At 37.0% G+C, this 24,194-nt stretch overlaps 1 protein-coding gene across 1 annotated transcript in view; it reads right to left on the bottom strand.

Annotated features, from left to right (window-relative positions):
* Positions 1-842: 842 nt before the first annotated feature.
* Positions 843-24,194, bottom strand: part of LOC105042166 (CRM-domain containing factor CFM3, chloroplastic/mitochondrial) — a 29,054-nt gene continuing 5,702 nt past the window's right edge. Inside the window, 6 exon segments of the mRNA XM_010919277.4 lie at positions 843-1,420; positions 1,671-1,760; positions 1,864-1,923; positions 2,171-2,463; positions 2,874-3,030; positions 6,661-7,011. Coding sequence (XP_010917579.2) covers positions 1,190-1,420; positions 1,671-1,760; positions 1,864-1,923; positions 2,171-2,463; positions 2,874-3,030; positions 6,661-7,011 — 1,182 coding nt within the window. The 3' untranslated portion in view covers positions 843-1,189.

Consider the following 24,194-nt stretch of genomic DNA (forward strand, 5'->3'; position numbering starts at 1 on the left):
AATGCTATTCATGCAACAATAAGCCACCATCACCTGGGCAAGAAAGTCTAGATTCTTTAGTAAGTTCTATTTCTTTTCCTAGACCTGTATAGGACTGTAATGGACATTACAGTTTGATCAAATTGATCTAGGAGTTCCCTTGACTATATCTGTTAGACAGTTTAGTTATTTTAGTACCAACAGGCCATTTTCACATGCATTTTAGCAAATTCAGGGCATGCTGAATAAGGTTTCAAGGGTGTGAAGTAGAATGTAGATACAATGAAGGTGGGTTTGGGTTTTATCTTTTAGACAAAAGAATAATTGATCTTCACGTCGGCCGTTGGATCAACCCCTGTGCACATCTCGAAGCAATCTAAACTTTTTCATCCATCGATCTTGAAGCGACCATCGCACGATCCAATGGTGGATTCATGCAAAGGAACGGAATCTTTCTTTCGTGAGATGGACACAACCCCTGTCCGATGAAGATACATTCAAGGGAATTTTAACTTCCCAGGGCATTTTAGCCGCTCTCACAGTGCATATAATTTTACGCCCGTTCCTAGATACACAGATGAGAGGGAAGATGGGCACTGGGTGTAGCATCAATGGCAAGTAAAAATGAATAAACTCTTAAATGAATCAAAAAAATAATTTGGCTCCAACACACATTTGATAGCCTACAACACTGAGCGACAAGGAGTCTAGACCAAAACGAAGGGAGCAGAGAGAAAAAGATCCATGTTTTTGTCTCACAAATTTAAGTATGACTTATCAAGGCTTGAGAGCTATCATTTGGTAGTTAATTCTCAGGTAACATAAATGAAGAAAGCCTCTAAAATTCATGCGCACTGTGAAAATATCAGGTGAGGCCAGAGGGCCATATTTTATATATGAAATTTGTTCTCTAAAGTCAAATAATCAGACAGCACAAGTGGAAATAAAACAGTACACCCATTCGATTCAACACCACATCATTATACCATACTTGCTTTTCACTAACTCACCGAAGTGACTTTTTTGGGGCATTTCTGGCTAGCCTGCTCGAATTTTGGATTTGATTTAAGTAATTAAAATGATAATTTACATAACAATAATTGTTTATAGCTGTAGATACATGATCATATTTCTTCCACTTAAGCCCCATTGGTTAGAAAAAATGGGCCATATATACAGCCTATCAGCAGCAGTTTGTCATTCCAGTTTGCTAATGCTGGATGAAATTCGTGGATGAGTGGATGAAGTCAACTGAATCTTGTTCATCATCTTCAAAAATATTAGACTCATCATCTGCATCACTATCACTATCCTCATAATCGTCGTCACCACCACCACCAGCCCCACCATTGTCGGCATAATTTTCAACCCTGCCATCTTCATCACCATCAATGTCAACAGCAGTATTGAAGGTATGAAGATAAGCCTCATCATCCTCATCCTGCAAATAACCAAAATAAGAGGATCACTCTTTGGCTATTCCATTTGCTTAACAAGCAAAAGATATGCTAGAGTTAGTCTTTGGTTAAAAATTTATATATAGCTCGAATTGGTCCACTGAAAAAAATGACTGGTGGAGATCAAGTATGAACTGTTGCAAAATATTTGGCCCATTTGATAGAGTGATTTTCATGCAATCAGCTTCCATTCTCACCAAATTAACAGCTGATAGCAGATGCAAGTATATCTACCTCTGTATCTTCATCTTCAGTGGAATATGCAGAGTCCAGTTTGGCATACAAGTCCTCATCCCCTTGGTCTTTTACATTGTCCATTTGGACCTGACATAAATGAAATTTCTTAGTGAATACACCAAAAATATTTAAGTATCCAGATTTTAACAAGAACCTCATATTAGAACTTAACCATAAATTCAGCCCATACCAGTTCAGATCTTAACTGCTCCACCCTTTTCTGTAAATTTGAGATATGATGACTAATAGCCTGTTCGAGAGAAAAAATTATAGAACATCAGAGCACTCCTGAGATATAAACCTGTTCTTTGCATATAGCAATCAAAATTATGTGACAATTTTTAACTGGACTCACTATTTTGTTTTTTCTTCTTTTTTCCTATCACATGTTCACGCTTGCATAGCTAAGACTGTTTTTTTTTTTTTTTTTTTTTTTTTTTTTTTTTTTTTTTTTGTGGGGGCGTTGTGGTGGGGTGGGGTCTAACATTAAAGCTTACCTCATGCCTTTGAAGCTCTATAGACCGTGCTAGAGCTTTCCTTTTAGTCAATAAATTCTTAGGTCTCAAGGCAGGAGGTCGCTGATAGTCCTTTCCTCGGTACACAATAATAGCAAACCCCTTAGATACCTTGTCCACAGACACTAAGACACCTCCACTCTCAGATTCAAGTGATAAAGCAATGTGCTTAGCCTGTTCAAAAGTTTTTGTTTTCACAATGACTTTAACAAGTTCCCTGTACTTCCAATGCAAATGCATGTTTTCCACCGTACCAGCAAACACTCCTCTCCTCCCTGAAATCATTACCATAATTAGAACATAGGATAGATTAATGGAAAACAAAAATTTTTGCAGATGATAAAAAGTACAATTACATGTATGGTGTGTGCGTGCGTGCTGTGCGTGGTGGTGTGTGTAAAAGAAGAATTATAAGTAAATGTACATTTAAAAAAAAAAATCAAAAACTTTATAAATAATTTGTTACTTGTCATCAGAAGAAAGATGAATGCATAAAACATGAATAGATCATACATATTATCCTCTGAAAACTATTGATCAGGCAAAATATCCTTTCTTGGCATGATAAGCAAGATTCTGCCTAAGTCTGAAGAACAATGACATCATTCTTTGAACTTCCAGCTCTGAAGTAAATAAATGCATAGACCAAAGAGAATATTAGCTGCAGTTTTGGTGCAAAAGTTACCAAGGAGCAAAAAAGCCTTCATCCTTAACCCAAGCTTGCGAAACATAAACCTCTCCTCATCAGTTATGCTTTCAGGATCTGCAGCATGTTCAGCTGGCTTCAGGGATTCTTCCACTTTGGATAAAGCTTTTTCAGCTTTCATTAACCTGCGTTCAGCCTGTGCCAAACAAAATATAAAACAACATTAAGTCAGAAATACACAAAGAAAATGCAATGTGATTCAGAATTAGAGCCCAGAAAATTTTTATTTCACCAGATACATGAAAATTGTCCTTGAAACATGTTTGTACAATTAAATCTCCATGTCCCTTAAATGTGCTTCATAAAGAAGATGCTAATTGCTGTTCTTAAGCAGTCTAGATAACTTCTCATTTGTAACATCAGAGAGAACATAAAAAACTTCTAGTATTCTTCTAGAGTGCTGCCTGATCTAAGAACCAAATGAAACCAGCTTATGTTGGGTAACAGAAAGACAAAAAACAGAAGGACAAGACGACATTGATATGATCAAGCCATATTATATAATTTGACTATAAAAACCCTAGTGTATTCCTTATTTCAACAAAATCATGAAGGGCCAGCTCAATCTACATGCACTGGCTCCATTTTAGGCTGGGCAATCCTAGAATAGACAAGACAGAATATGCAATACCAAAGAAAGCCAGTATAGCAGGCTGGAAATAAAGTGATATATAAGAGAATATAAGAAAAGATCTGAAATTTAACACAACTCCATTCGTGTTATATTGCAACACCAACAGAAATGTATAATTTAATATGGTCTATGGTTCATCTTTGAATGGATTAAGATGGACCCAGCTATAAGTTTAATTTAGGGTGCCTTGTAACTCTAAAGAAATTATGGGGACCACATTAGATTTCCTATTAATGCCTTGTACTTGGGAGGATTTCTTTACGGCAATACTCTCATTTTTGTTAAAGCTGGGTTTGATTGGAAAAAAATTACAAAGATCAAGTTGTTTGATGGATATTCTAGGGTCTGTTTAAAATCTCACCCTTCCATTGTAACTATATTCTCTATATCTACACTCATCTGCATCAGGTGATATCTAGACTATCTTCCTCTAAAGCTACCTAGTTTATGCCACTGCAGGTTTGCATATGAAAGCGGTTAACAGATGGGAATCCTTATGATGTGTGGTCAAATGCAGGAGAAGGTAACAAGGATGGATTATTACATAGTTCTAACAGGATGTAAACTTCCATTTAGCAATGTTTCCTCCTTTTATCTAACATATGTTTCAATGTAAACCACTGATGGTAGAGAACCCCAAGATACTCTGATAAAGAAGCAGGATACAGAAGCAAGTTCAACTGTGGGAGTCAAGAAGTTAGAACCTTTTAAAAAAAGAAAATAATGAAAAATGAACTGATAAAGCCTGGGAAAATTCGACAATATAAAGTTAAATTACATATTATCAAGTGATGTAATCTAACAATCAGGCTGATTTAACTGGTTTATATGTGAGAGTAGCCGGCTATGTTTAGCACATGGAAATGAACATAGATTATAGATAAAAATAAAATATTACATAGCACAATCTTAATACTGTCCACAGGATAAAACTGCAACAGTTATCATAATAATGGGCTTGAAGCATTAGAAAATGGTTGCAAGTGCCAGTTCTGAAGGTGCTGTGGTACCCAAAGTGGAATCTTCCGCAGACAAGCCAAAGTACCAATTAGACAAGTACAATGATTTCTAAATATCAAGTGTAAAAATACCTCTAATCTTCCATTTGTAGAATTGGAACAGGACTAGCTATGATCATCTTCACCAAGGTAAGAATCATGGATTCTCTTATATCATGTCAAATATTGCACATAAATATGACTTGAGCAAAAAGGTTCATATATCCTGTAATACAATGATAGCTCATGAAGTAACCTATCAGGGGGATTCTACATTGGAAAGCTATCTAATACGATCATACAGGAAAAGAGTCTGAGAGTCAAAGGTAGCAGTTCTCAACGTGCAATTTAAGGTAGTAAATTGAAACAAGGTGACTAGTTAAGAGAAAATTCTTCAAGTAGAATCAGCCACCTGAAACGACAAAGGATTCAGTTTAATTCTGCAAAGTTCAGGGGTACCACCAACATGAGATGAATGGGGAAGCATGAAGCAGACACAATGACCAACAGGTTACGGTATCAAAATATGGGACAAGATGAGAGCCCCTTCAAAAGTAACTTTCAACCTACTTAATTCTGAATGGCCCCTTCATCTCCAGTTCCACCAGCAAAAAGATGACATAGTTTCACAAGAAGCATGTAGTCGTATGCGATTGAATAGGGAAAGATCAAGACATTTAAACTCATTCTACTAGATATATAGTTCGCTCCAAAACAGCATATGAGATTATATCTTGCATTTCCAAATTTATACAGTAACCGATATGAATTACACTGCACACCAACTAAAAGAGAAACCACAAAACCTTTTCCAGACAAAATGCAGATTCAAAAGCTTTAGGTAAGCAGGATGACTCCTCAAAGACAAACAAAGAATAGGTGTGAAAGGGAAAAAAGAAAAGTAAGTGCTGACAACAAGTTGATTTCAAAACTTTAGTAGTCAAGTTCCCTTTGCTTCTTAAATATGAGCTTAAAATCCCAAAGCAAAAAATCCAAACAAAAAACAAGGAAAAAAAACAGACACCCCAAATGGTCTTCAGACTTAAAACTTTGTGATGGTAAGTTATGCAAGAAAATTTTCAATAGCAATAGAAAAAAGTATGTCCTTGTCACAGCAGTAATCAATAAGATAAGATGAACTGATGACATTCATAAGAGAGTGCAAGGCAACTCGTTCGTTGGATGACCATGAAAAAATAGGAGCACAGTTCAATTTGTCAATGTCTAGTCACTTTTAGTTGGTGAATCAACAACAATCAGGTCCCTTGCAATGTTGCACAAATGTTAGCCACAAGGACAAATGTTTGTAATTTGTCCGAAATATAGAGTTTAAAATATAAGATGCATTTATTCTAGTGAGAATATTAAAACAAGTAAATTCATATTTCATATTGTTTCATTTAAAGAAGTACCAAGAAGATCTAACACAGCTAGTTGGCAGGATTTTCCTAAAACAAGACAGAGAGATCCACAAAATCATATTATTACTTGTTTTAGTGAATAATGCAAGACCAACTAGGGAAGGCCTGCATAGGCACAGGTGGACCAATGAAAGGAATTTAATTAGGACTGATGATCAGGTCGCTTGATGTCTTCAACCTGTATACAGGACCTATGATAGGAATTTAATTAGGATTAGGGATGAACAGATTGCTTGCTAACTTCAACCGGTATGAAGGACCAGTGATGGATGTTTGAAATTAACGCCAAGTAAAGGTCAAATAAACCTGCCTTATGAATTTTGTGATGTGAAAAGACAGGAGGAATAAGGTTCTCAAAGCTTTTAGTAAAAAAGAGGTTCTATGATTGTTACATATCTAAAATTCAGAAAGCAGAGCATGTAGAAATCAGAATAAAAATGATATGAGTGAAGATCAAAGAAGCTAGAAGACTAGAAGTCTATAACATAAATTGCCGGGGGAGACTTCGGAAGGGCAGGTTGCTAATAGGCCTTCAAACTGTCATTCTTGTCCAAGTTACATTGAGATCAAGAAATTTGGTTATTGCAGGAACTTCTTCATGTGCTCAGTGCCTTGCAAGATTTTAGATAAACCAGGCATGCTGGAAGTATTTAGGGTATCTTACCCTTAATCTTATAATGCTCAGGTAAATATTTCAAATTTAGGATACTCACAATAGAAAGCCTCCTCTCTAGCTTCCTCACAAGGTCAGCATGCCTTGCCATTTCTGCAGCTCTCATCATTTTCTCCATATGATCTTGGTCCAATCTATTCCCCCATCTGGCATCAGCTTCCAGAGTCTCTCCAAGAGTACCAGCTGTCCCAGGTTCATCAGCTATTTCAAAATTTGAAACAACTGAAGAGGAGGCTCTTAGTCGGGCTTGCTCTTCCTTGTCTTGTAGGGTCTTAGCTAATCTTTCCCTCTCAAGTAATGCTTCTGTCACTTCTGGGGCCAAGAAATCCTTCCCTCTATAGAAAACAAGGTAATCCTTGTTACTAGAAAGAATCATACCCCCTGTTAATTTCTGCAATTGATAATAAGAAGAATTAGTACAACCTTTTTTGTTTTACAATTTGCCCAAAAAAAAATTCAGAACAAACCAGTGAAAAGAGGAGAAAGACAAGGACAAGTCACAAAAGATTGAACTTTGATAGCAAGAAGAAAAGAGACAACATAACAACTAAGAATGCTGCAATGAAGGCAAAAGTGCAAAATAAAAGAAAATGCTAGCCTTCATATTCCCTAATGGAAGATGTAATGCTCTGAAATTTGATCAATCTTGGAAAAGCATGACTCAGAAAATTCATTAAACAATCGGAACGGGGTTTAACAATCTTTTATTTTCTTTTAAAAAAGATGTCAAGAACAGGAATTGGAGTAAAATATTTTCTTTTCAAATTTCAATATGGTATCTAACATTAGAGAAAATTTTAGACAGTCCATTCCCAAGCAGTATATTTGCTTCCTTGCCCATGTAGTTGTTTCAAACTTGGTTGCTCCATGAAGCAGACTTTCGAAGTTGTCAGCTTAAAAAGTGGACAATTATGATACTGTATGCAGAATATGCAAAATGTATGAGAAAATTTTCAAAATTTTCCAGTACACTTGAGGCAATTGTGAAAACATGGAGAAATTTTAATGCTATATAATTGTTAGTTTTCTTGTTGAACCCTTCTCAAAAGTGATCTTATCATAATTGCAATGGAAACAAGGTGATCAACTACAAATATGAAGCCACTATGAATGGGTATAGACAGGTGTTTTAAGGGATCCTAGGCTATTGATAGTTTTATGAGGATTCATTGAGCTACAATAATGGTTAGCTGGAATCCTCTAAATTCTTTTTATTTTTTCAACTGGAATCAAAGTAAAAACTATGGGTGTCAGATGAAAGTAAGGTAAAAGGTCCTAAAGCTTTATTAGAATTTGGAAAAGCCATGGAGTAGGACTGGTGATTTCTGGTTCGACTGATGTCCGACGTATAATAAACAAGTTTGGATTTGGCTAAACAGATTTGCATCATAAGCAAGTCGATTTGTCTTGACCTATTTATTAAATGGGTCGGGTTTAGATTTCAGGATCATAACCTGTTTAACCCGTTTGATGTTAATTAAGTCAGGATGGGTTACACATGTTTAGCCAGTCTGTTTACCTGCCCATGAAGGACTGAACCAAGCTCGTGCCCATGCCCAAATCTGACTGCTCCTACCAGCTACATGTTTACTCCAAAATGGCTTCTGAGAATTCCAAGACCTTCTAGAGTTCAAATAATCGATTCTTCCTCTTCGTGGTTAGGGTTAGGGCTTCTCGGTAAACAGGAAAGCATCATTGCCCGGTCTCTTTAAGTGGTCACTATCACCTGGTCTTTGTCGCCCAGTCATCGTTGCCCGATCACCACCGTCCAGTATCTTTGAGTGGTCTCTAGTTCCCCCACTCTCTAGCCACAATTCACCATGGCTACCTCTCTCCAGAGCTTCGCCACCCTCCAAAACCCTGGCCCAAACCCTAGAGACTCTAAGGCATCAAGGTGCAGCAGGCTTTCTAGCGCCTTTCTTGCTCACCCTTCTTGTAGCCATTCCTCCCTATGGGGTGGGTCTGGCTCAATCCTCCCTCTCTAAGAGAAGTCTCAGGTTGCATCTCATCACAGTGGAAAGATGGATCTCGAGGCCCATCCCCTTCGCAGCTTCGCATGAGGAATCAATGAGTTATTCTTGAGAGATCTCCACTGTTTCTGGAGCTTGCTCGGTCCTCTGTTCTTTTGAGATATTTCCATTGTTTTTAGTGGTCGCTCTCGGATATTAATAAACAAGCCAAGTTCAGGTTTGGGATTTTTTGACACAATTCGTATAAGACCCAACCCAATATGATTGCCACCCCTACCATGGAATAGAAAAAAGAAAGTTATTAATTGGAGTTATTAAGGTGAACCCTGACATCCTTAATTTAAAGGTTTGAATGGAGCCATCAACAAGAAAAAGCAAAATTGCCTCTCAAAAAAGGAAATAACAACTAAAAGTAGTCAAATTAGGACTCCTCTTATCCCTACCATTCGATAAGTATCTAAAACATTACAAAAATCCTAAAGTCAATCTTATGGGAACCAAAATTTCCCTAACATATTATGTTATCAAAGTAGGGCACCTTTGGATTCAAAAAATATTTACGGGCTCACAGAAGTCAAATGGAGGACTTGGGTACTTCAATGAAAAGTCACATATATATTTAATTAAATACTTGTCATATAGTAATTAATTTTAGAATTAAAACAAAAGTGTGTTGTTTGAGTTTCTATGGTATTCTCTAATACCCAAATTAAACTTACAAGTTGTAAAAACAAACTGGTATGCAATGAAATGATAGGTAAAAGGCTACAAAAACAAGGTTAAATTAGCATTTTAACAAATGAATAAAGTTAATTAACAGAGGAATCATCACCAAGGATGAGCCTCAAGTTGAAAAAAAAATACATTCTCTGCAAAATGAATAAGAAATCTTTAAAAATCTGCAAACTAAATTCATATTTTCCCTTACATTGGTACGTAAGAACTTAAAAACCAACCCCAATCTTAATACTAGAGGGCCAACATTTTTCTAGCTGAATATATAATCTAAGTATCATTTCTTTTAGCACTTCCCTCCCCACCCCCCACCCCCCTCCTTCACAATAGAGTTTCAAAGTTACACAAATCTAATAGGTAAAAATTACTAGCTGAAGATTCACATTAAGAAAACACATCAAAACTTAATTATCACAAGTCAACTCACAAAAATGACCTAATCAATAGATATGAGAATTAAAAGAAATGAGAACTGTAGCAAATCAAAATGCCAAAAAAATTATTAGAGTCCATATGAATTCTTAACCATTGAAGACCTTTGAAAATCTGTTGGAATATTCCTTCTGTAATTGGATGGACTAGGACATAGGTTCCTCCACAAACAATCCTTCAATGATATACACTCCTTAATTTTCCAAGAGGATATTTTTAGCATCACAAATGGCAAAACCAGATATTTGATGGCTGAATCTCCACTCATTTGTTCCTTAAAGCTAGAATTAGGTGTTGTCAACTTTTGTGAACTTGATAACTTCTGTTCTCACTTATTAAATCATTATTTATCCTTAACTAATAAGTGGGTCCCATAATTTTAAGCATAATCTGAGTCTACAAAATAATATTATTGATTCTACTTATTTCTCTAGGCCAACTAAAATCCAAGTTGAATCAATTCCCTTTTTTTATTAGATTTTCTCTTTCAAGTCCAAGTAAAATCAAATTCTGCAAAGACTACTAAAGTAAATCATTTATTGGACCTTGCTTGCTCAGTCCCTCATCCAAAACCAAAGTTGATAAGTTGATATATAATTCTACCAAATCAGTTTGTTGATTGGACAACATGCTAGGGAATTTTAAAATGAAAAAGATCATTTTTTTTGTATTTTTGGAACTTTTATTGAGGTAATTCTTAGAATGGGTCCTAGCGAGATCCGCAATCTTGGTATCAGATACCTTATCGATATGTTATCAGTTCAATGTGGCACCAATCAGTATGGTACAAAATGCACGCCATACCAATACAGCTCTCAAGCCATTTTTCTCTCTTTTTATCTCAGTACACCTTGATACGGGTCAAATAGTCGTATGGAGCCTGTACTGAGCCGAATACTATTTTTGTATCAATTCCAACCTGGTACAATGCAGTATGTTGCTAACCAAGCAGCTCAGGGCCGTATAACAGTCCATGAGTTCATGGGTCTTAGAGTTCTATTTTAAGTGAAAATGGCATAAGAGTATATATATATATATATATATATTGGGTTGGACAAGTCATGAAATCATTATGTTTTGATTTTTGAATGTTTTAGATGTCCTTCCATGTACATTCACATGCTATTCCAATTTTTACCTTCTTAGGAAAGATTTTAAGGATTACTTTCTTGGTCTTTGAGGATCTTAGTTTACTTGAAAATCAAGTCATATAAAACCATAAAAAGGCCTGATGGCCGGCCACTAGTGGATGGTACATGAATTATTTGAAAGGAACTGAAGATTTGAGAACAGGTTCGACCATTTTATCCCCTCTTCCTCGTCCTCCTCCTTCCCTCTCTCCCCTCCTTTTCTCCTTAATTCTTTTCTATTATTTTTCTTTCTGCTCATACCATGTTTATGCTGCACATTGTTTTCTGAATTTCAGTCATACATCAACTACAGACTCTCTCATTTATCCTGGAACCCTTCAAAACCTAGTTCTTCTTCTACTTTCCCCATGACAAAATGCTAGAATAGGTTTATTTGACCTTTTATTTGCCCTTAATCTCAAAATTTATCACTGCTGTCCCATATACAGGTTTAGGACAGCAAACATCCAAATTATACCTATCCCTAATTTATTTTTTCCTAGGTCCTTCCACACAATGCAGGCCATCTCTAATTGGTCCTACAATACAAAGTTCTACAAATCCAACCAAAATCAAAGTTGAGTAGCCCTTCGGTTCTCTAATTCCACTAAATTAGGCAATCGAACTTAGCCCTCTAAGACCACTTAATGAATCCAGGTGACTCAGTACTCTAAGACCACCAAAATAAATTATTGAGGGTCCTCTATGATCGTTAAGCAAATCCAAATGTATCAGTCTGAGCTAATATTAGAGTGATCTTCTGTAATCGTCCATATTAGGGACCTACTGATGAACACTTAATTTAAATCATTAAAGGCACTAAATATTATAATAATTGATATTATTTTATTGAAATTTGATGCTCTCTGGTCTATTTTGCAGGTGATTGGGAGTTTAGATTCATACATTCAAATTGAACTCAAATCGGCTCAGATTTGAGTGAACCAGGCAACCAACTCCTATTTCAGTGTGAACGTGACTTAAAGATCAACGGATCAGAAGAAACCTCTCCAATCAAGGATCCAGATTAGAAGATAAATGAAACCAAATGTGAACACGACTTATTGATCAACGGAGGAAAAGTAAGAGACTTGATCTAAGGGTCCTTATTCACGCTCTCACCTTTCTTTATGAAACCTAAATTCTCTTGCACCCCTATTCATGAGAAATTAGCCGCACTAAATTCTTTCCTTTCTTAAATCCCAAGCCCCATTCCCTCTTCTATAAATAAGCCTCAGCGCCTCCTTCTCTTGGCATCAAGCCAATCCTAAGTTTTCTTCAAGCTCCTCTCTCTTCCTCGTTTCATAAGTCTAAGGAGGTACTAACCCTAGCACACCTTCCATCAAATCTTAGGAGAGATCTTAATCCTAGTGTCGCTATCCTTTCTCTTCCATATACCCTCTTCCATCTATCTTTCTTCTTTGGAGTTCCTAGACCAAACCTTTCAGCCATCCTGCTGCTGTCTGCACGGAGGAAGACGAAGGATTCAAGGAGGCACATCCCTATCAGGTGCAGCGAGAAGATCAACTTGATTTCGTTATTTTTGTATCGAACTTTTATTTCTTTTCCAATGTATGCTTTTTTATTTAATCAATAAAAAATATTTTTATTGCAATCTCTTTATTTCTTTCTTAGTTTCTTGCAATCTATTATTCTTTTCTTTTATGTTTTCAAAATAATCGATCTAAGATCCCTGCGGATACAATCCCGACTCATCCTATCTACATAGTAGTGAGTAGGGTTATTTTTGTGTGCTACGACATGCATCAAATTTTGGTACTGTTGCCAGAGATCTTGGCTCGATTATTTAAAAAAAATAAAAAAAATCAAAAAAAATATATTTACTACTTTATTTTTCTAGTTGATTATTTTCTTATTTTGCACTCTTATTTTTCATACTTTATTTTGCTGATTGATAATTTATTTTTTATTATTAATTAATTTACTTTAATTGCTTAATTACCTTCTATTTACTCTTTTTAAAATTTCTGTCTTATATTGCTTTTCATATATGGTAGATTTACTGCTCTCTAGCTAGATTACTTTATTTGCATGCATAAAAAAATTTTCTGCTTTCTATAGCCTAATGATTTACTGGATTCCATAGCTTAGAATAATTTACTGCTTTATATAATAAGTGATGTTCTGTTTTCTAAGTAGATTAAACTCCTTGCCTTTTATTTAGATTACGTAGTTACTTTTATTCTTAATTATGAGATTATCTTATTTGCATAGTTAAGTAGTTACCTTATTTATAACTGCTCATTATTCTAGTGATTTACTGTTTTTCATAGTTTAGAATAATTTATTGTCCTAAAAGTAGATTTGATTTGTTGCTTTATTTGTAGGTTACCTACCTGTCTTTTAATCTTAGCATTATTTACTTTCCATTTAGTTAGATTTACTAGATCTTCTCATACCTAATTAACCTAATTTAAAACTTACCTCTTATTCTTTCTTGCTTAAAGATAACATAAAATAAAAAGAATACAAAGACACCACATAACACTGGACTAATATAAATAAACTAATTAAATCTTAAAAGCTACTTAACATTTTGGACATCTTTTCTTTTTGCATTACATATTTTCATAAAACACTTTAAGGACACTTAATCCAATTAAACAAGATAAGGTGGAGATTTGATCACCCTTCCTTGACCCATAAATCACAATCCTGCATTTGCATTGACCTAAATCTCTAACTTAAAATTAATTAGACGTTGGCTCCTAAGGACTCTCGAACTCAGTAGGACAATGAACCCTAAAAATTAGACCGGTTCAAGTTAGTCATTTAACTGATGTCTAGAAAAGTGGTTCAGAGATTACATCCTGAAGGAAGGTGGTTCATTAATTGGTTCCATTCGCTTATTTGACCAACTCAGTGGTGTCTAAGTAACGGGAGGACCCCCACCAATCTTACACTTATCTGATCAGTTGAGCGGCTAGTCTGCTACTTGGAGTGCTCAAAAGTGACCTTAGCAGTTAGGAGCTGTCTAGATCTAGATAACCATAGTCAGGATTGATTAATCTACTTGACTTTAACTAAAAACATCAAACCTAATTAATTCTTCTCTCTCGTCTTAGCCTTAGATTCCTTAGGTTCTCTTCTTTAGAACTCTTTTCTCTCTTCTCCTTTTCTCCTCCTCTTTTAAAAAAAGAAAAAAATTGCTGAAATTAAAACTCGATGAGATTTTTTGGGTGAATGCTAGAACCAAAATTTCCATACCGTGCCGAACCGGCCGGTACACCCTGTATCATACCGAACAACGGGAACCGACATGATTCGGCTGGTGAATTCAATACACCGACGGTACGGAAAAAAAAAGAGAAAAGTGAGAGAGAGAGAGAGGAGGAGAGGAAGGGAGGTGGGAGCCGTCGGAGGCCGATGGTGGCCGGCTGCGCCGTCGGAGGGCTTCCGAATCCCGTATCGCCCGATAGAGCTTTCAAGAGAGCGAGAAAGAGCACTCGAGGGAGGGAAGGGACCTACCGGACAACGGCACCTCCGTCATGAGGCCCCCGGTGGCCGACCGACGTCGACGGCCTTAGGGCGGTCGAGCGGGCGGAGCCCCTCCGCGGCTTCGTCCCCTTCTTTTTGAAACAGACGACCATCTGTTTTGATTTTTCATTTTTTTTTTGTTTTAAACTTATGAAGTCGGCAACCCAGTTGCCGACTTAAGGAATTAAAAAAAAAACAAAAATCGTGAAACCGGCAAACTATTTGTCGCTTCACTTAAAACTAGATTTTTTAAAAAAAATTTGCGAAACGGAGACATGCCCCTATTTCATGCCCGTGACGCCGCGTGCGTAGACTGCCCCTCCGGTGCCAGCCAGAGGCCATCCGGTGGCCCCGCCGGCTCCTTCTCCTCCCTCTTTTTCTTTCTTCCTCTTTCTCTCTCTCTATTTCTCTCTTTCTCTTTTTTTCTTCCGGGTCGGGTCCGCTTGCCTTTGTCGGTTCAATATGGTACGAAACATACCGAACCGTACCGTTGGCCGACCGATATGACCGACGGTATCGATTCAACATACTTTGGCTAGGACGTCGATCATCACAACCTGATTTACACCCACTAACCTAGAACTAGAAAGAATAATTCGAACAAACCGAGTCAAAACCATAGATCCAAATCAAGTGACTGACCCACCACGACAATTGAGGAGTACTTTACTCCCTCATCTTATATCTACTCACCATGTATCTAACCTCCTCCTATGGAGCGGTACAATACAAAATCAAGTCCAGCATTATTCAAATGCTACCATCATTTTATGGACTGTCGAACGAGGACCCGTACAAATATTTGGACGAATTTCTTGAGATATGCTCCAAGTAAAAATCCAAAACTTCTTCGATGATGCCCTCAGGTTGAAATTGTTCCCTTTCTCACTTAAGAACAAAACAAGCATTGGTTAAACTCTCTAGATTCTATAACTATTTCAACTTGGACCATCTTCAGAGAGAGTTTCTCAAGAAATACTTTTCAATTGGAAAAACAAACCAAATTAGAAAAACCATCACAATTTTTTCCCAATTGGATGGTAAACTTTTTCATGAGACATGAGAAAGGTTAAGGGACCTCATTCGTAAATGCTCCTACCATGCTGTCCCCAAATAGCAACTTTTCAGTATTTCTATGATGGTCTATCGGAAAAACACCGACAAATAATCAATACATCGTGTGGTGGGACATTCATGCTAAAAAGTGAAGATGAGGCTTGGCAGCTTTTTGAAACATTTAGTGAGAACTCCCTGCATCATATGTTTGCCGCCTCTAGAGAACAGCCCATGCTTCAACAAAAAAGAATGGAATCTATCAGATTGAAAACATCATGGATATCCAAAGTAAGGTAGATGAATTGTCCCAAAAATTAGACAGTCTCCTGAATACTGGACACTCCCCGATTCCACCTAACCCAATTCAAGATGTTTGTGCGTTGTGTGCAAGCCCAACCCATTTTGTTAGTGAATGCCCAGCTGCACCTCAATTTCCTAAGTTTGTGCACGAGCAGGTCTAGCAAGCTCAAACACAACAAACTCGTAGATCAGGAAATGATCCATATTCAAACATAACCCCGACTGGAGAAACCACCCAAATTTTTCTTGAAAACCAAGCCAGTGGTTGGCTCTGCTGTACCTAGATCCAACTATCAGGACCCGACATATAACATGACCATACCACCAGTTCCAAAATACTCCCGACCATCTGCCACCGGTCACAGCTCAGCTTTTAAGGAGAAGATTCTAAAAGCGCCAGAACGATTAGAAGTCAACACCCAGATCCTTAACTCCCACACACAATCCATTGCTAAGCTAGAGACTCAAATAGGTCAACTAGCAACCGCATTCAGTAGGAGGGAAGGAAAAAATTATTTAGCCAACCTGAGAGCAACCCGAAAGGACAATTCATGGTTGAGAGCCCCAATGCCCCAGAAATATTTTCTAAACACGCCAAATCAATCATGACTCCGAGAAGTGAGAAGATCATTGAACACGTAAGTAAAACCAATAAGACCAACTCTAAACCTCTGACCAAGCCCGAATCACCCAAGAATAAGGAGAATCCAACAGTAGAGAATGAACCAACTGCACCGGAATCACCTTACCTAAAGCCCATTTTCGAGTGCCCTAAAAGCCCCTACTCCTGTGGATAAGGAGGAAGATCGATGAGATGTTGGAATTGTTTAAGCAAGTCTAAATTAATCTTCCCCTTCCAGACGCAATCAAACAGGTCTCAGCTTACACAAAATTTTTGAAGGAATTGTGCACCCAGAAACATAAATCCGGATCACAACTTCCAAAAAAAGTATCCTCACCGAACAAGCTAGCTCTGTCTTCCAGCACGCTACCCCTTTAAAGCTTAAAGATCCAAATGCCCCTATCATTTCTTGCATTATAGGGAACTTTCAAATTGAACAAGCTTTCCTGGATCTGGGGACCAATGTGAACCTTTTACCTCGCTCGATATATGAACTTTTTAGGTTCGAAAAACTGAAATCCATGTCGGCACTTTGCAGTTAGCTGATAGATCAATTAAGACACCACGTGGAATGATCAAGGATGTTTTGGTCAAGATAGATGAGTTATATTTTTCAGTTGATTTTCTAGTCCTTGACATGAAACTGAATGGCAATCCAAGGCAAATTCTCATTATCTTAGGCAGACCCTTCCTAGCTACGACAAATGCATGCATCAATTGTAGGACAGGAGTCATGGATGTATCGTTTGGAATAAGAAACTGAGACTGAATGTGTTCGGTGCATCTCAGGGACCATCAACGGATAGTTGCTTCGAAATAGATACATTCGAGGACATCATAGAGGAAGCAACATCAACAATTTTTACACATAATTTCCGAGACACTCACTTGACGCACTTTGGAGTGGATGACTATGATATGGAGGGAGGTAGCGAAGAAGTAAACATTTTAGTTGATACATCGAATGTTGAAACTACTCTCCTTGGACAATCAAGTACGAGCCATTGCCCGCATTAGCCATACACCCACAGCTCCGTCATTAGAATCACCACCTATATTAAAATTGAAGCCACTTCCAGGTGCATTCAAGTATGCATTCCTAAGAACTAATGACACCCTTACAGTGATATTGCATCAAACTTGACCCCAGATCAGAAAACACAATTGGTTGGTGTTCTGAAGGAAAACAAAGAGAATATCGACTAATCCATTGCTGATCTAAAAGAAATTGATCCCTCCATCTGTATGCACCATATTCATTGTGAGGCAAATGCCAAACCCCATCGAGACATGTAAGGAGACTGAATCTGAACATGCGGGAAGTAATGAAGAAAGAGGTGGTAAAATGGTTAGATGCTGGAATTATCTATCCCATATCCGATAGTAAATGGATCAGCGCTACCCAAGTAATACCTAAGAAATCAGGTATTACTGCGGTAGAGAATGAAGAAGGTGAATTGCTTCCCACTCGCACACCATCTAGTTGGCGAGTGTGCATTGACTATAGGAAACTAAACGCCATTACTAGGAAGGATCATTTTCTATTATCCTTTATCGATCAAATCCTAAAACGGCTAGCAGGTCATCATTTTTTCTGTTTCTGGATGGTGATTCGGGGTACAATCAGATACATGTATTTCCGGATGACCAAGAGAAGATCACATTCACTTGCCCTAATGACACTTTCGTTTTTGACGTATGCCGTTCGGGCTCGGCAATGCACCCGCTACATTTCAACGATGCATCTTGGCCATTTTCTCGAATATGGTAGATAAATATCTCGAAGTATTCATGGATGATTTCTCCGTATTTGGAACCACCTTTGAGGATTGTCTCCATAACCTCTCCAAGATCCTTAAGCGCTACATGGAGACAAATTTGATTTTAAGTTGGAAAAAGAGCCACTTCATGGTTCGAAAAGGAATTGTATTGGATATATTGTTTCAGAAAGAAAGATTGAGGTAGACAAAGCCAAAATCAAAATCATCTCAAAACTACCACCCCCCATTTCGGTTCAACAAATACGATCCTTTTTAGGTCATGCTAGATTTTACAAATGCTTCATCAAAGATTTTAGCAAGATATCGAGACCTTTGTGCAATCTGCTGGTCAAGAATACGCCATTTGTCTTTAATGAAGAATGTCTACAAGCCTTTCACACGTTACGAATAGTCCTAACAACAGCACCCATAATAAAACCCTCTGATTGGTCATTCCCATTTGAAATTATGTGTGATGCTTTCGATTTCGCAATAAGGCCATCTTAGGTCAAAGAATCAACAAGAAGCCGCATATGATCTATTACGCTAGCAAAACTCTATCCGATGCCCAATTGAACTACATCACGATGGAAAAAGAGCTACTAACGGTGGTATTCGCTTTTGATAAATTTCATTCATATCTGTTAGGATCTAAGATTCTAGTGTATTCTGATCATGCAGCTCTGAAACATCTACTCTCAAAGAAAGATACTAAACCGCGATTGATCAGATGGATCCTTCTGCTTCAAAAATTTGATCTAAAAATCCGAGACAAGAAGGATTCTGAAAATGTGGTAGCTGACCATATTTCTAAAATCTTAGTTGATCACAATGGGTACAGATGAGATCAAGGAGAAATTTCCTGACGAACAACTTTTTGCAACCTCCTCTGACCAAATCCCATGGTTTGCCCACATCATTAACTACTTGGCAACAAGGCAAATTTCTTTCCATGAGATAAAATAGGAGAAGGATCGATTTTTCTCACAGGTCAAATATTATTATTGAGAGGAACCTGAATTGTTCAAACGTTGCCCTGATCAAGTAATTCGACGCTATGTCTCTGAAAGTGAGTATCAAAGTATACTTATCTTTTGCCACTCTCATGCATACGGGGGATACTTCAGTGGGAAGAGAATGACCGCGAAAGTGTTACAAAATGGGTTTTATTGACCGACATTGTTTAAGGATACACATAAATTTTGCCTTGAGTGCTTGCACTGTTAGCAGACGAAGAATATTTCTAAAAAAACATAATGCCCCTATCCCCATTTTAGTCGTGGAAGTTTTCGATGTTTGGAGAATCGATTTTATGGGCCCTTTTCTCCATCCTACGGATACGAATACATTTTGATTGCGGTAGATTACGTATCTAAATAGGTTGAGGCTATCACAATCAAGACAAATGATCACAATGTGGTAATCAAATTCATCCAACAGAATATCTTAAGTCGATTCAGTTGCCCAAGAGCCATTATTAGTGATGAAGGTGCACACTTTACGAATTGACACTTTGAAAGTTTAATGAAGAAATACGAATCACTCACAAAGTTGCCACACCATACCACCCCCAAACTAGTAGCCAAGTAGAAGTCTCCAATAAAGAGATCAAATGAATTCTCAAGAAGACGGTTAGGACGGATCGAAAAGATTGGCCTAAGCGATTAGACGATGCATTATGGGCCTACCGCACTGCATACAAAACCCCGATAGAAATGTCTCCTTATCGGCTCGTTTTTAGAAAAGCCTGTCGTCCGTCAGTAGAGCTAGAACATCGTGTATTTTGGGCTATAAAGCAGTTCAATTTCGACATAAAAAATGTAAATAATAATAGAAGATTACAATTGAACGAATTAGAAGAGCTACGCAATGAAGCATACGAGAGTTCACGAATTTATAAGACTCGAACTAAGGCTTATCATGATAAATACATTTCACGAAAAATGTTCGAACCTAATCAAAAAGTGTGGCTTTATAATTCAAGGTTGCAACCATTTCTGGAAAACTCCATTCATGTTGGGATGGACCATATGTCGTAACTCAGGTGTTCCCTCATGGAGCAATTGAAATCAAAGATCCTAAACAGAAAAATACCTTCAAAGTGAATCGTCAACGATTGAAACATTATGTGGATGAAATCAGAGATGGCAAGCAAGTTGACTCAATTGAATTACAGGATCCAATCTACGATGGAACTTTGACTTGGTCTGACTGAAAATCTTAAACTTAGCGCTTGTTGGGAGCAACCCAATATTTTATTTTTCAGTTATCCAGATTTTTTTATTTTGTAGAAATCTAATAAGGATGACTAGCTAAGTTGAGGGAAGAACATTATCAACATCTGACGAGGGCTCTTAGAAAACACAAAAGAACCTACAAACAACAACAAATCAGGTGGTATCCCTCCTTTTGCATTTTTTTTATAGTTTTTCTTTTCTTCCATTGGAGACAATGAAAATTAAGTTGAGGGGAGAATAACTAATTTAATTAAGTCCTCAAGTATAATCAGAAATAATTAGCTTTGTGTATCTGAATTTTATCTCGATTTGAAGTTAACTAGGCATGCAAAAAAATCTATTTAAAAAAAAATTAGCATTTCTCACTAAGTAACCGGATCCCTTCGCTAAGTAAGCGTTGTTATTCATGTCAAAAGGAGAGAATGTGAAAAATCTCTTGTAAAGTCAATCTTAACTCGTAGCCTTTTTGACTCGAGTCAGTAAGCCTGAGGGGTGTTTTTACACCTAATGCCCTAAAGCCAACTGATTTGGAAGTCAATTCATTGGCCTAAAGCTCGCTACAATAGTCAATTAGAAATTTAAAGGTTAGAACATTGCACCGACTGTACATATTTGAAAAAAAAAGAGAAGAAAAAGAAGAGAAAAAATAAAGGGAATAAACTGCAAAAAGATAACCCACATTAAGTTAGAGAACTTAAAGAATAAAGTGGAGAGTTGGTGAAAGGACTCTAAAAATTTCTATGGCTAATACTCAACCACTAATTGGGTCGAATTGATAAACCAATGAGGTACCTCTTTAATGGTCTGGCTGAATATTAACTGCTTTAGGAGTGTCTAGGATAACTTTCGATTCAAGGACAATTTGATGCACAATGCTAATTATCTATTTTACTCGAGGAGAGTAAAGTTCAAATTGGAGGGTGTGATGAACACTTAATTTAAGTCACTAGAGGTACTAAATATTCTAATAATTGATGCTATTTTATTAAAATTTAATGCTCTCTAGTCGATTTTGCAGATGATTAGGAGTTTAGATTCATACAATTCAAATTGAACTCAAATCAGCTCAGATTTGAATGAACCAGGCAATCAACTCCTATTTCAGTGTGAACGCGACTTAAAGATCAATGGATCAAAGAAACCTCTCCAATCAAGGGTCCAGATTAGAAGATAAATAGAACCAAGTGTGAACACGATTTATTGATCAACGAAAAGAAGCAAGAGGCTTGATCTAAGGGTCCTTATTCACGCTCCCACCTTTTTTTATGAAATCCTAAATTCTCTTACTCCCCGCACTAAATTCTTTCCTTTCTTAAATCCCAAGCCCCATTCCCTCTTCTATAAATAAGCCTCAATGACTCCTCTTCGGCATCAAGCCAACCCTAAGTTTTCTTCAAGCTCCCTCTCTTCCTCTCGTTTCATAAGTCATCATAAGTCTATGGGAGGTGCTAGGGTTCATAATCTAAGGAAGGTACTAACCCTAGCACGCTTTCCATCAAATCAAGTCTAGGGGAGGTACTAACCCTAGCACACTTTCCATCAAATCTAGGAGAGGTTCTAATCCTAGTGCCGCTACCCTTTCTCTTCCATATACTCTCTTCCATCTACCTTTCTTTCTTGGAGTTCCTAAACCAAGCCTTTCAGCCATCTTGCCGCTGTCTGCATGGAGGAAGATGAAAGATTCAAGGAGGCACATCCACTATCAGGCGGAGTGAGAAGATCAACTTGGTTTCGTTGTTTTGTATCGAACTTTTATTTCTTTTTCATTATATACTTTTTTATTTAATCAATGAAAAATATTTTTATTGCAATCTCTTTATTTTTTTCTTAATTTCTTGCAATCTATTATTTTTTTTTTATATTTTCAAAATAATCGACCTAAGATCCTTATGGATACGATCCCGACTCACCCTATCTACATAGTAGTGTGTAGGATTATTTTTGATGTGCTACGACATGCATCACCTACCATGCCAATAATTTATCAAAAGGGTATAGGGTAAGCACTCTATCCATGTCAGTTAGCCAGTAGACATCACTATATTGAACTGTATCAAAGCATTTGAAGAGATATATTCCAGTATAAACTGACAGGTAGATATTCATGCTGCACATTTCTTTCTGGTTACAAATCCATGCCAGGCATCCTAAAAGACTTTCTTGCTATTCAAGACTGCATAAATCCCCCCCCCCCTCCCCAAAAAAAGAATTTTCTGTTGAGTCAGAAGATGGAAATTTTTAAGAACATAAGAGCTAAATCTAAAATTAAACACAGTAAAGGACAAACTTTCATTGTATTATATATCAGATATCATGGTATCCATATTATACAACCTTTTTATGGCACTACTATACATAAGAATCCATTATACTAGCATTATGCATACATCATTTCAAAGTACTAGTACTATATGCGAATCCGTTGTACTAGCATTTTGTGTACATCAGCTACAACTTATTGTCAATTTGTAAACAAAGTTACAGATTGTGCATAATTTTTATCATACATAAATTATATTTCTGGCATTACCTGTAAAATTGGTTTGTATGACAAATTATTTAACTTTGCAATGCACTAGTCAAAATGAAATTAAGACAGATATCTTGAATGATAAATGTTTCTAGATTTATAAAGGTCAGTTAAAAGACATAACAGATACTGAAAACATGTCTATGTGATGGCAAAAGGCAGTCAAAAATTAAAAATCAAATCTTAAAACAATATAACTCAGATAGCTGCATTTAATGTGCTGGTTGAAAACTTCTTTTACAAACTAGTGTAGCTTTCTGTGCCACTAGGTGCCAAGGGTGAACACAGTGCAACATTATTTGCATACTGCTCACACACTGAAACAGCATAAGCAGGATACAAAATCTATAACCGTTGCCTCTAAGTCAATTGGTCAAATCAAAGTACGCATTGGATGCAATCGAACCATCACTGTAACAAATTCTCTTAGTTCATTGATTAAATTAGACTAATCTTAGTTTTTTAATCCAACCAAACTAAAACAGATTTAGTGCTCCGAGTCAATTGAGACAAATCATCATAGGGCAAAGTTCTCAGAGTCCAATCAAATCATCAATGAGTTCATTCCTCTGTCCCACTGAGAATGTCAAAATGGGTTTCATGGGTCCAATAGAGACTCCTAAGGATCAAATCAGAACACCAATGAACCATCAAACCTTGATTTATACTGGACCTTCAACTCCCTATACAGGATAAAACCACCTAGTCCCTAAAAATAGATTTGGCCTCTAAGCCCTTTAATTAGATCCCACACCCACTGCTTCACAAATATATCTGTCCATATATTGATAAAGAATGGGATTATGCCCACTGTTAAGCCATTCAAATGTGTGAGCATTTGAGGACTTATGGTGTCTTTCTTCTGTTATGTTTTATTTTCTAATTAAAAAGTGTCTCCATAAAGGAGATTCCTTGTTCTGAAAGGATAAGTAATAGAAGGCTCTGGGCTCGTTGGAAACCCCAGACCCATAAACAAAAGTCCATCTCTTGTCAGATAATTTGTATAAAACAGATAAATTCAACCATTTGTTATGAATACATTGTGTTGATATTGGCATCTTTCTTTTTTTGATCAGGTTGTCATTAATACCAATAACAAGACTTTACACATGACACAAATTATATGAGTCACAAAGAGTGACATATTGCATGGGCACAAAAAGATAATACGTGAATCCAAAAAATGAACCAGACCTCCTATCTGCAAGCACAAGTCAGTGACCTAACTAGTGCTCCTTGGTAGTGCTTGCTAATTTGCGCCAACCAATTCTTAAAAAAATCAAGATTCAAAGCAGATATCCAGA

The sequence above is a fragment of the Elaeis guineensis genome, chromosome 3, assembly GCF_000442705.2.
Source record: "Elaeis guineensis isolate ETL-2024a chromosome 3, EG11, whole genome shotgun sequence".
NCBI classification, from domain to species: Eukaryota; Viridiplantae; Streptophyta; class Magnoliopsida; order Arecales; family Arecaceae; genus Elaeis; species Elaeis guineensis.